The sequence below is a fragment of the Panthera onca genome, chromosome E2, assembly GCF_046562875.1.
Source record: "Panthera onca isolate mPanOnc1 chromosome E2, mPanOnc1 haplotype 2, whole genome shotgun sequence".
Lineage (NCBI taxonomy): Eukaryota > Metazoa > Chordata > Mammalia > Carnivora > Felidae > Panthera > Panthera onca.
This window is the reverse complement of record NC_138353.1, coordinates 25,610,994-25,624,849: the sequence shown is the minus strand read 5'-3', so window position 1 is coordinate 25,624,849 and position 13,856 is coordinate 25,610,994. Positions and strand designations below refer to the sequence as shown.

General features: G+C 35.1%; 1 protein-coding gene across 6 annotated transcripts in view; it reads right to left on the bottom strand.

Moving 5' to 3' along the window:
- Positions 1 to 13,856, bottom strand: part of PHKB (phosphorylase kinase regulatory subunit beta) — a 265,144-nt gene that overhangs the window by 133,312 nt on the left and 117,976 nt on the right. For all 6 annotated transcript variants that reach the window (XM_060651934.3, XM_060651933.3, XM_060651937.3 and 3 more), the window contains one exon: positions 13,234 to 13,349. In XM_060651934.3, coding sequence (XP_060507917.1) covers positions 13,234 to 13,349 — 116 coding nt within the window. The remainder of the gene's footprint in view (positions 1 to 13,233; positions 13,350 to 13,856) is intronic.

The following is a 13,856-nucleotide window of genomic DNA, read 5'->3' as shown; positions in this document are numbered from 1 at the left end:
TGGTGGGAATGCAAATTGGTGCAGCCACTCTGGAAAGCAGTGTGGAGGTTCCTCAGAAAATTAAAAATAGACCTACCCTATGACCCAGCAATAGCACTGCTAGGAATTTATCCAAGGGATACAGGAGTACTGATGCATAGGGGCACTTGTACCCCAATGTTTATAGCAGCACTCTCAACAATAGCCAAATTATGGAAAGAGCCTAAATGTCCATCAACTGATGAATGGATAAAGAAATTGTGGTTTATATACACAATGGAATACTATGTGGCAATGAGAAAAAATGAAATATGGCCTTTTGTAGCAACGTGGATGGAACTGGAGAGTGTGATGCTAAGTGAAATAAGCCATACAGAGAAAGACAGATACCATATGGTTTCACTCTTATGTGGATCCTGAGAAACATAACAGAAACCCATGGGGGAGGGGAAGGAAAAAAAAAAAAAAGAGGTTAGAGTGGGAGAGAGCCAAAGTATAAGAGACTGTTAAAAACTGAGAACAAACTGAGGGTTGATGGGGGGTGGGAGGGAGGGTAGGGTGGGTGATGGGTATTGAGGAGGGCCCCTTTTGGGATGAGCACTGGGTGTTGTATGGAAACCAATTTGACAGTAAATTTCATATATTAAATAAATAAATAAATAAATAAATAAATAAATAAATAAAAAAGAAAACTTATGAGTAAAATTGACGAAGACACATAGAAATGGAAAAACATTCCATGCTCATGGATTGGAAGAATATTGTTCAAATGTCAATACTACCCAAAGCAATCTACACATTCAATGCAATCCTAATCAAAATTGCACCAGGATTCTTCTCAAAGCTAGAACAAATAATCCTAAAATTTGTATGGAACCACAAAAGACCCCAAATAATTAAAGTAATATTGAAGAAGAAAACAAAACTGGGAGGCCTCACAATCCCAGACTTTAGCCTCTACTACAAAGCACAATCATCAAGACAGTGTAGTATTGGCACAAAAACAGACACAAAGATCAATGGAATAGAGAACCCAGAAATAGACCCACAAATGTATGGTCACCTAATCTTTGACAAAGCAGGAAAGAGTATCCAGTGGGGGGGGGAGGGACAGTCTCTTTAGCAAAAGTTGCTGGGAGAACTGGACAGCAATATGCAGAAGAATGAAACTAGACCACTTTCTTACATCATACAGAAAAATAAACTCAAAATGGATGAAAGACCTAAATGTGTGACAGGAAACCATCAAAACCCAAGAGTAGAAAGCAGGCAACACCCTGTTTGACCTCAGCTGCAGCAATTTCTTGCTCAACTGTCTAAAGGCAAGGGACTTAAAAGCAAAAATGAACTGTTAGGACCTATCAAGATAAAAAGCTTCTGCACAGCAAAGGAAACAATCAACAAAACTAAGAGTCAACCAAGATGGAATGCGAAAAGATATTTGCAAATGACATATTGGATAAAGGGTTAGTATCCAAAATCTATAAAGAATTTAACCAAACTTAACACCCCAAAACAAATAATCTAGTGAAGAAATGGGAAGAAGACATTAATAGACACTTTCCAAAACATCCAGGTGGCGAACAGACACATGAAAAGATGCTCAACATCACTCATCATCAGGGAAATACAAATCAACACCACACCTAGATACCACCTCACACTGGTCAGAGTGGCTAAAATTAACAACTTAGGAAACAACAGATGCTGGTGAGGAAGTGGAGAAATGGGAACCCTCTTGCACTGTTGGTGGGAATGCAAACTGTTGCAGCTGCTCTGGAAAACAGTGTGGAGATTCCTCAAAAACTTAAAAATACAACTACCCTATGGCCCAGCAATAGCACTGCTAGCAATTTATCTAAGGGATACAGGGATACAGTTCAAGTGTCCTCAGTAAGCCTTGTTCAGTGACGGTAGCCAATGAGACAAGCAAGAAGAAAGTGGATATTATTGACTTGACTATAGAAAGCTCTTCTGATATAGAGGAAGACCCTCCTGCCAAAAGGAAATGCATCTTTATGTCAGAAACACAAAGCAGCCCAATCAAAGGGGTTCTCATGTATCAGCCATCTTCTGTAAGGATGCCCAGTGTGACTTCGGTTGATCTGGCTGCTATTCCACCTTCATTAGCAGACTACTCAGTACCATTCCACCACATGCCAATATCAAGCATGTCATCAGAATTTCCAGGAGAACAAAGAAGAAATGATATTAATAATGAACTGCAGCTTGGATCATCTTCTGATACTGTGCAACAATGAATTACAAAATAAAACAAAAAATTTGCATTTAAAAAAAATCAGGAGTGCTGATTCATAGGGGCACATGTACCCCAATGTATATAGCAGCTCTATCGACAATAGCCAAATTATGGAAAGAGCCTAAATGTCTATCAACTGATGAATGGATAAAGAAGATATGGTTTTTATATACAATGGAATACTACCTGGCAATGACAAAGGATGAAATCATGCTACTTGCAGCGTCATGGATGGAACTGGAAGGTGTTATGCTGAGTGAAATAAGTCAGTCAGAGAAGGACAGATATCATATGTTTTTACTCATATGTGGATCTTGAGAAACTGAACAGAAGACCATGGGGGTAGGGAAGGGAAAAAAATAGTTACAAACAGAGAGGAAGGGAGGCAAAGCATAAGAGACACTTAAATAAAGAGAACAAACTGAGAGTGGATGGGAGGGTGGGGGAGAGGGGGAAATGGGTGATGGGCACTGAGGAGGGCACTTGCTGGGATGAGCACTGGGTGTGGTATGTAAGTGATGAACCACGGGAATCGAATTCAAAAACCAAGAGCACACTTTACACACTGTATGTTAACCAATCTGACAGTAAATTATATTAAAATAAATAAATACATAAATAAATAATAAATAAATAAATAAAAATAAATAAATAAATAAATAAATAAATAAATAAATAAATGTGTTATTTCCCTTAAAAGGAAAAAAGAATATGGTAAATGGGATATGACTCGGCAGTCAAAAACAATGAAATCTTACCACTTCCAACAACGTGGATTGAACTAGAGGGTATTATGCTAAGTAAAATAAGTCAGGCAGAGAAAGACAAATGTATGATTTCACGCATACACTGAATTCAAGAAGCACAACAGATGAACATAGGGGAAGTGAAGGAAAAATAAGATAAAAACAGAGATAGAGGTAAAATCATAAGAAACTCTTAAATACAGAGAAGAAACTGAGGGTGGCTGGAGGGGAGGTGTGTAGGGGGATGCGCTAAATAGGTGATGGGCATTTAAGGAGGGCACTTGGGATGAGCACTGTGTGTTATATGTAAGTGATTAATTGCAGGGTTCTAATCCTGAAAGCAACACTATACTGTATGTTAACTAACCTGAGTTTAAACAAATAAATTTTTTTTTTTTTAAATTTTTTTTTTTTCAACGTTTTTTATTTATTTTTGGGACAGAGAGAGACAGAGCATGAACGGGGGAGGGGCAGAGAGAGAGGGAGACACAGAATCGGAAACAGGCTCCAGGCTCCGAGCCATCAGCCCAGAGCCTGACGCGGGGCTCGAACTCACAGACTGTGAGATCGTGACCTGGCTGAAGTCGGACGCTTAACCGACTGCGCCACCCAGGCGCCCCAACAAATAAATTTTTTAAAAACTGGAAAAAAAGAAAATGAATATATAACATCAAAATTTGAGTAGAACAGCTAAAGGAGTGCTGAGAGGGAAATTTATAACACTAAACGCATATCCTAGAAAGAGAAAAAGCCTCAAATCAATTACCTATCTCCATCATAAAGAACTTAGAAAAAGAACAAAATAAACCCAAATCAAAAAGAAAAAATATATAGATAAGAACAGAAATCAATGAAATTCAAAACAGGAAAATAATAGAAAAAATCAGTGAAACAACTCATTCTTTGAAAAGCTAGTGAAAATTGACAAACCTCTAGCAGATCTGACAAAGAAATAAGATAACAGATAGAAATGACCAATGTGAGGAATAAAAGGAAATATCATAAAAGACACAGTATACAGCAAAAATATAATAAAACACTGTAAATAATTCTATATACATGAATTTGACAACTTAGAAAAAAAATAATGAATTCTTAGAAAAAAATTACCACTACTCACCCATATGAAATAAATCATTTGAATAGTCCTATAACTTTTAAGGATATTTAATCCATAATTTCAAAATGGCCAAAAAAAAAGTTAATACCAAAATTCTATATACTCTCTTCCAGAAAACAGGAGAGAACTTTGGGGTTTATTTTATGAAGCTGGCATTACACCGATACCAAAACCAGACAAAGACAGTACCCAAAAAGACAACTATACACCAATATCCCTCACCTATATAGATATTAATATCCTTTTCAACAAATGACTAAACAATTTAGCAACATATGAAATGAATTATCACCATAACTGACCACGTAGACTTGATTCCAGAGACACAAGCCTGCTTCAGTAATCAAAACGCAATCAATATAAGCCATCATAATATTAACAGCCTAAAGAAGAAAAATCTCATGATTATATCAAATCTGTATAGTATTGGTGGAGGCACAGACATATAGAACCCCAAAATATACTGATAAAAATGTGCCCACTTTATTTTTAATAGCTCAAAGGCATTTCAATGGAAGAATGATAGTCTTTTTAACAAACACAAATGATTCTGGAACAACTGGACATTCTTAGATAAAAAAAGAAAAAAGAGCTTCAACCTTAGTCTCATCGAACCTTATAGATTATTAACTTAAAATGGATCGTGAACTTAAATATAAGACATAAAATTATACAACTCTTGGAAAACAAGTTGTTGGAGAAAATCTTAAGGATCAAGGGTCAGGCAAGGAGTTATCAGACTATTCCAATGTACAACCCATAAAAGGAAAACTTGATAAGTTGAATTTTGTTAAAATTAAAAATTTTTGCTCTGTGAAAGACTCTGTTAAGAGGATGCAAAGACACGATATACATTGGGAGAATATATTTGCAAAACACTTATCTGACAAAGGACTAGTATCTGGAATTACATTAAAAACTATCAAGAAATCTGGGTGCCTGGGTGGCTCAGTCGATTGTGTCAGACTTCAACTTAGATCATGATCTCACAGTTAGTCAGTTTGAGCCCTGCGTTGGGCTCTGTGCTGACAACTCAGATCCTGGACCCTGCTTTGGATTCTGTGTCTCCCTCTCTCTTTGCCCCTCCCCAGCTCTATCTCTCTCAAAAATAAAGAAACATGAAAAAAATTTAAAAAGCAAAACTATCAAGAAATCAATATTAAAAAAACAACCCAAGCAGAAAATGAACAAAAAACCCGAATGAAGAGACATGTCACTGAAGAGAATCTACAGATGGCAAATAAGCACATGAAAAGATCCAACATCATTATCCACTAGGAAATGCAAATTAAAGCCACAAGGAGATAGCACTATAAACCAATCTGAGTAACTAAAATAAAAAATAGTGATAACACCAAATGCTGGCAAAGATGCAAACAAATTGTATCATTTATACATTGCTGGTAGGAAAGTAAAATAGGACTCTGAAAAAAGTCTTACAGTTTCTTTGAAATCTAAATACGCAACTACCTACCGTCTGTATTATTGGGCATTCATCCTAGAAAACCAAAATCTTTTGTTCACACAAAAACCTGTAGAGAATCTTTCTGTTGTAGCTGCCTGCTTGTACCTTAGGTGCTATATCTAAAGTGTGACCTTGTCTAACCCAAGGTCACAATGATTTACAACTATGTTTTCTTCTAACAGTTTTACAGTTTTATCTCTTACATATAGGTCTTTGATCCATTTCCAATTAATTTTTGTATATGGTGTGAAGTAGGGATCCAAATTCACTCTTTTGCATGCAGATACCCAGTTGCCCCATCACCATTTGTTGAAAAGACTAGTGAATTGTCTGCACCTTCATCAAAATCAACTGACCACAAATATATGGATTTATTTCTGAACGGTCAATTCTATTCTACTGATCTCTATATCCGTTCTTAAGCCATCGTCACATTATTTAATTATTATAGCATATTATTGTATATATAATAAGCATAGTACAGTAGTAAACTTTGAAAATGAAAAGTGTGAGCCAACTTTGTTATTTCTCAAGATGGCTTTAGCTGTTCTGGGTTCCTTGCATTTCCACATGAATTTTAGGATCAGTTTGTCAATTTCTGCAAAAAGACAGTTGGATTTTGGTATAGATTACACAGAATACAGCATATCTTTCCATTTTTGTATGTTGTCTTTAATTTCTTTCAACATTTTTTTTGTAGTTTTCAATGTACAAGCCTTATATTTCTTTCATTAACTCCTACTTCTAAAATGAGGACACATACTAAAGTCCCAAGAGATTAAATGTAAGTAGCTTTCAAATTCATCCTCACTCTGTCTTTGGTGAAATCTCTCTTCCCTACTGGAATCTATGCTGACCACTTTACCCCGGTTTTCAAGAACAAATGAGCCAATAATCTGGGTTTAAGATACTGTCCTGCTGACTCAAATCTGCAGTCTAGCATTTCACACAGGTTAAACAAATTTACATAACATTGCACATGGTACTGCTAGTATACTCAAGACAAGGAGAGTGGTCTCTTTTCATATCCAAGACATTTTAGAGCAATGACAAGACCTGGAACCTAAAGGGATTAAGTCCAAGTAAACTATATGTGGTGGTTTATGTACAAACACATGCATCTAACCTAGTAAAACCAGAAAACTTCCCCCTACACTGTGAGGTATGTGTTATTAAGATTGTTTTTTTCCCAATGTAACTTTCTTTCCCAATGTAACTGGTTAAATAATTGGACTTAATTGAAATTCACAAGTATTGTAATTTACTATTCAATGCTTATTTAAATCAAGTTATTCAGATATTCAAACATACTCCTAATGTGATTTACATTTTACTGGCAAATATAATACATTATGTTGTAAGAATTAAAAATACTTTACTGGCATAAGACACTCAGAAAATTAAGTTATTCTATGATTAGCAATTGAATATATTAATATTAGGGGACTATTATCAATAGAACGTACACCAATTTGATTCTTGCAAGGTGTTACCTCAACATTCATTTAAAAGAACTAAAAGCTACATTTCTTGAGATATAGCTTGTAACAATGTGATTTGTTACATAAATCAAGTTTTACTAGACAAAGGATGGGTTTGGACAAAGTGATTTATAACTCACTATGGAATCCAAAAAATGAACTGGCAAGCATGGGAACTAAATTCAGTCTCCTGCTTATTAACACTATGTTTTAACTCCCTGAGTTACCCAATCATACTGAAAGAACAAGGACTTTACACTACTATGGTTTTAATGGATGTTCATGAATTGTTCAGTGTGGTAAAAATTCATAAAATGAAGCAAAACAGATCGATAGTTGCTTGTATCATAACTCAATGACTAGAAAATGATGTAAAAAATAACTTAAAAAGACTAAGTAGTTACTTTAAATAACAGTGTATGGGAAAAAATGGTCACTAAAGGCATCTTAAATGGAGTAAAGTATCGTTATGATGGTTACTTATTTGATATTTTAATGATAACTTTCTTTATTGGAAAAGCCAAGAGAATAGAACATAAAACCATTAAAAAATAAAAAGCTTGAAAAATCACATTTAAATTCCTTGCTTCTAAGGTCTTCTTCATACTGCAAATACAAGATTTCACAAAGTGAAAAAAGGTAATTATGCTGTTAAATGTAAAGTTCTATTTAGGAGTCAACCTTTCAAAAACTTATCTTTCCATTTGGGTATATATCTGCATTACTAAGTTATTAAATACAGGTTTCCTTTTTGCTTCCCAATAACCAAAACAGTTCAAAGTTAGGTTTGAGATTAAATTCTTATTTTATAGAAGACTCCTTTCTTCTCCAAAACAAAGAGTTTTGGTTTAGTTTAAAGATAGCCCTGAGGAATAGGAATATCCTTACATAAATGAAGAGGGGGGAATATTAAGATTAAAACACCTAAATTAAACTTGGAGCGGTTAAGAAGACTACTTGGATACTTAACTCCAGGGGCTAAGAAGACTTATGCTACATTAAATATGTACCAAGATTATATTTGGAGGAAAATGCAATTAAATCAAAAAATAGGATTTTTAAGTGTATAGGAACTTACTAGAAGACTTAGAGATTGAACAGAAGAAGAGAGAATTATCTGATATAGTTCTAACCCCACTAGTAGCAACTGAAAGGAGCATGTTGCTTGAGGAAAGTAGGGTCAACAGTAAAACCAGAAGAAATGGGAACAGTTCCTTAGGAAACATTTTAAGAGAATCACTATAAGCTTAGGGCAATAGGTCCTTTTACTAAAGCCCTGAAAAGGGTAGTTTCTGCTAGAATGACATTCAGATAAATGTAATGAAATCACTTTTTACAAAAGAAACTTCTGGGATTTATCTAAGAAATACAAAATAATTAAGGAACTTGAACTAAAAGAGATAGATACCAGCAAACCTGGGACTGAAAAGGGCAGATTGGGAAGGGACGGACCAAAGCATTGAGCTAAATCAAACTTTAATGATTAAAGATATCTTTAAAACTTATCAAAATTTCACCAAGTTTGCACACCTATGTTATTTCAAACTTTAGAAAACTTTTTAAGACTTTAAATTACAACATGATCCAGTAGAAACAACTTTCATTTGAAGGCCAACCACCTGGAATCCAGTTCTAGCTGTACCACACAGTGATTTGCACTATTTAAGGTATATGGGAGGAGAATCACAAAACCTTCTAAACTTTAGCTTCCTCCCATAAAAGACAGTAATATGTTCCCTGTGTGGACTAAATAAAAAACATACTATAACTGTACAAAGACACAGATTGCAATGGTTAAAGAACACCTGAGTATGGATGCTGAAGAGGGAGCCTCTGACCTCAGAATACTATGTGAATGTGTAGTGAGGGCCCAGAGGTGGTAATCTTTTTTGCACAAGGTGTAGCTTAGAAGGGATGTGTGCAGTGTGGCAAGGAAAGGAAGAAACATTTCTCAAGCCAGTCACTTTGGCCAAGGCCTTGGTGAGCACCGGAACTAGTCAGATTGTGCTCTTTCTCTGATTCCTGCCAAGGAGACTGAATGGCCTAGAGATGAAGAGAGGCAAAGAAAGTCAGAAGACAGAGAAGTATGAGTTCTTATAGCAAGAATTATCGTATACTATTTCAGGATGTCTGAAATTATGGAACAGCTTAATGATATAAAAAGGATATTGTATTAAGTAGTAAAAAACACATACAACTAGGAAGAGATATTTCTGGGATGTCTCAGCAACAAGAGACAGAGTCCCAGGTTAGTAGCAGCTCTACATTCCACTACCCACGTGTAAGCAGAGGCTACCAGCCTCCTACCACCACTGCCATCACTGAGTCCATGAGTGCCATGAGGCTCAATTCTGCGATTTTACAACAGACTCTTTTGGCACCAGACATGACAACACCCAAAACACACATGTGGAGACCTGAGTTCAGTAATGTTTGGGGGAAAAGAAAAATGCTTAAAGTTCTTTTCTGGGGAATTGTAAAGTGATACACCATAGAAAAGTAGGAGAGCAATGTTAAATGTGTAAAACCCATCATCCAAATCCAAATGGCAAACTTCATTTCCCATCCATTTGAATAAAACAAACATGCCACAAATTAAGATTGATTTTGCAAGCAAAAGATAGCAAAGAACATTACATAATGATCTTCTGAGCCTTGAAATAAAATCCTTAATGATTCAATTTAAAGGTTGGCACTTCAATTACACATGTTGGAGTTTCTGGGTTTTTTCACTGGGGACATTCCAATACCCTCACTTTCTAGGGGTAATGTTAACTTTAACTCAAGGTACTTTCTGAGTTTACATTTTTTTTTTTTTTTGTAAACAGGAAATCCCAAACTCTAAATATTTTATACTGAAAATGTCACTGGGTTCACATTGGAATATACAAAATAGTTAACAAAAAAGCAGAGAAGGGGGCTGATAAATCATAAATATTGTAAAGGTACATTTTAAAATATCATCTTTTCTAATTAGATCCACTTTTTCTTACAATTTGAATGATAATCTGGAGTGTTAAGAACTTAATTTGAATGATAGCTGAAATATAACTTTCTATTTATTTTCCTATTTTTAGTATTTTCCAGAATTTGTTTAATGTCTGAACTGAACTTTCCCACAAATCATTTCTCTACTTCACTGACTTCTTTTCTGATTGCTAGTATTCTGCTCTATACTTCAAAATGCCTCATATAAATCATAAAACTTATAGAAAAATGTGTGTACATTACTTTCCCAGAGTTAATAGGAAAAACCTCTTTGTTTCAATATTTGTTATTAACATATTCTGAAATGTGTGAGTACACCTGCATTCTAGTGCTTACTTCTGCTAGGTATTCAAATTATTTGTATATATTAACTTAATCATTATAGCAACTTCATAAAGTAGAAACTATTATTGTCTTCATTTTGTAGAGAAGGAAACTGAGGCATAGGGATAGTATACAGCTAATGACCCGGACCCAATTTTTAGTTTACTAATTATCTTATATCAGCTTAATTTTTGTGTGTGTGATTAGTCCTTGTATTCAAAAAAGTATATCCTCTTAACCAGTGTTTCCTACACTGTTTCTCTAGTTCATTTAAGTCTCACTGACCTAAACTGACCTATAGCTGATAACCATTAAGCTCTTAATAAGTTTTTTAGTGTGAATTGGATTGAGCTAATTAATTGAACTATACTTTTCTTTTTTTAATTCCAGTATAATTAACACAGTGTTATATTAGTTTAAGGTGCACAATATAATGACTCAATTATATACATTAGTCAGTGCTGATTAAGATATGTATACTCTTGGGGCATCTGACTGGCTCAGTCAGTAAAGGATGTGACTCTTAATGTCAGAGTCATAAATTCAAGGCCCACATTGGGCATGAGGCCTACTTAAAAAATAATTTTTAAAGGTATGTGTATTCTTAATTCTCTTTATTTGACCCATCCCCCCAGCCACCACTCCTCTAGCAACCACCAGTTTGTTCTCTGCATTTAAGAGTTGGTTTTTTGTTTTTCTCTTTTTGTTTTGTTTTGTAAATTCCATATATGAGTGATATCATATGGAATTTGTCTTTCTCTGACTTATTTCACTTAGCATGATACCTTCTGGGTCCATCCATGTTGTTGTGGATGGGAATATCTCATTCTTTTTTATGGCTGAATAACATCCCTATATGTGTGTGTGTGTGTGTGTGTGTGTGTGTGTGTGCACGCACACACACCCACAGCACATCATCTTTATTTATTCCTCTATCAATGGGCATTTGGGGTTTACATATCTTTACAAATTAGTGTTTTCATTTTCTTTGGGTAAATACTCAATAGTGGAGTTACTGGATCATATGGTAATTCTATTTTTAATTTTTTGAGGAACTCTATACTATTCTCCACAGAGGCTATACCAATTTGCATTCCCACCAACAGTACACAAGGATTCCTTTTTCTCCACATCTTTGTCAACGCTTGTGGTTTATGTTTTTTATTTTAGCTATTCTGAAAGATGTAGAATGATATCTTATTGTGCTTTCAATTACCATTTCCCTGATAATTAGTGATGTTGACTATCTTATCATGTGACTGTTGGCCACATGTATGTCTTCTTTGAAAAATGTCTATTCTGGTCCTCTGCCCATTTTTAAATCAAATTCTTTGTTTCTTTGGTGTTAAACTGTATAAGTTATTTATATATTTTGGATATTAACCCCTCATCAGACATGCCATTTGCAAATATCTTCTCCCATTCAGTACACTGCCTTTTTGTTGGTGGTTTCCTTCACTGGGCAAAACCTTTTTATTTTGGTGTAGTCCCAATAGTTTAACTTTGTTTTTGTTTCCCTTACCTCTAGAGACATATCTAGAAAAATGTTTCTATGGCTAATGTCAAAAATAACACTGTCCAGTTTTCCTTCCAGGACTCTTAGAGTTTCAGGCCTCACCATTTAGGTTTTTAATCCATTTTGAGATTATTTTTGTGTATTATGTAAGAAACTGATCCAGTTTCATTCTTTTCCAATGTGGCTTTCCATTTTTTCCAGTACCATTCGCATAACATTGTATATCCTTTCCCCCTCTGATGCAGGTTAATTGACCATATAAATATGGATTTATTTCTGGGCTCTGTGTTCTGTTCCATTGATCTTTGTGTCTATTTCTGTGTCACTAGTATGCTGTTTTGGTTTTACAGCACTGTAGTATATCTTTAAATATGAAATTGTGATACCACCAGCTTTGTTCTTCTTTCTCAATATTTGGAGTATTTTGTAATTCCATAAAATTTTAGGATTATTTGTTTTAGTTCTGTGAAAAATGTCACTGGAATTTTGATAGGAATTACATCTGTAATTGTATCTGTAGATTTCTATGAGTAATACGGACATTATAACAATATTGGTTCTTCTAATCCATGAACATAGAATATCTTTCCTTTTTTTGTATGATTTTTAATTTCTTTCATCAGTGTTTTATACTTTTTGGAGTACAGGTCTTTCACTTCCTTGGTTAAGTTTATTCCTAGGTATTTTATTTATGGTGCAATTGAGCTATACTTCTCAGTTAAAAGATAACCTACCAGGCAAAAAATTTGGATATCTGAAAGGTACAGTCAGTTACTAAAGCTATTTCTCTCACCAAAAGTAGTAAAGGAAATTAATACACCACTAACATCAGTCATCAGTTATCATTGTTTATCAAGCCCACTAAACCAGAACTCAAGATGTTGATCACACCACCTACAGAAAAAAAAAATGTTAAGTTTTATATGAAAGGTGTGAGTATCTGATTAGGATAAAAAAAAATCAGCTCAACAGTATGGAAGGGAATTTTACATGAAATGTGTATACATTTGGTGTTTGACAATCCTAATATATTTGATCTTTCAAATGGCATCATTTCAAAAAGGAAAAAGAAAGATTTGGTTTAGCAGAAAGGCCAAGACTTGGATTGGAGGCTGATATGCATATACTGACATCATGAGAGGTTGGGAAAGATACCGTACTTTTTCTTGGACCTGTTTATGGGCACTGAGAGTAATTTCTTGCTTTAATTTTAAGTGAATTTTATCTGTTACCATATATAGAAAAATAAGAGATGAAAAGACAAATAATACAGTTGCAATCTAGTAGTTTGATTTTTATTCAAATTCTACACATTTAGATAACAAAAAAAAAACCACTCAAATCAGCAAATTACCTTGAATGTAGTTCTGTGCTGCCATTATTATATTTGCTGCCTCTTTCCCAGACACCAAAGTCAGGTACACGGTAAACTCTTTCTACACAAAATACCAGGTTTTGAATAAAAGATACCTAAAAGAAAAGAAAAGAAACATAAGGTCAAATGGAGTAACAGACTCTTTAGATACCGATAAGAATATTAGATACCATTTGAAATCCAATTAGACACTTGCCTACCAACACTCTTTTAACACGTTCAGGGGAGTTCTGGGAAGATGGTGGCGTAGGAGGACACTGGGCTCATCTCACATAGATTCCACCCACATATGCCTAAATAACCCAGAAAACTGCCAGAAGTCTAGCAGAGCAGACTCTCCGGAGCTAAGCATAGACAAGAGGCCCATGGAAGAGGTTATGTGGACAGAGAGGTGATGCAGACTACAAGGATTGGCAGGAGGGAGCCAGAGCGGGAGAGGGGCAGCCTGCCTAGCAAGGTAGAGCCCCTGAAGTCTGGACTGCAAAAGCTAAGGGGCCAGACTCCATGAGTTCTGACAGCCAGCAGGACTTAATATCTGGAATGTTAAAAGGCAACAGCTTTGCTCTCAGAGAGCAGGGAAGGAGAGAGGACACCAGGAGGGA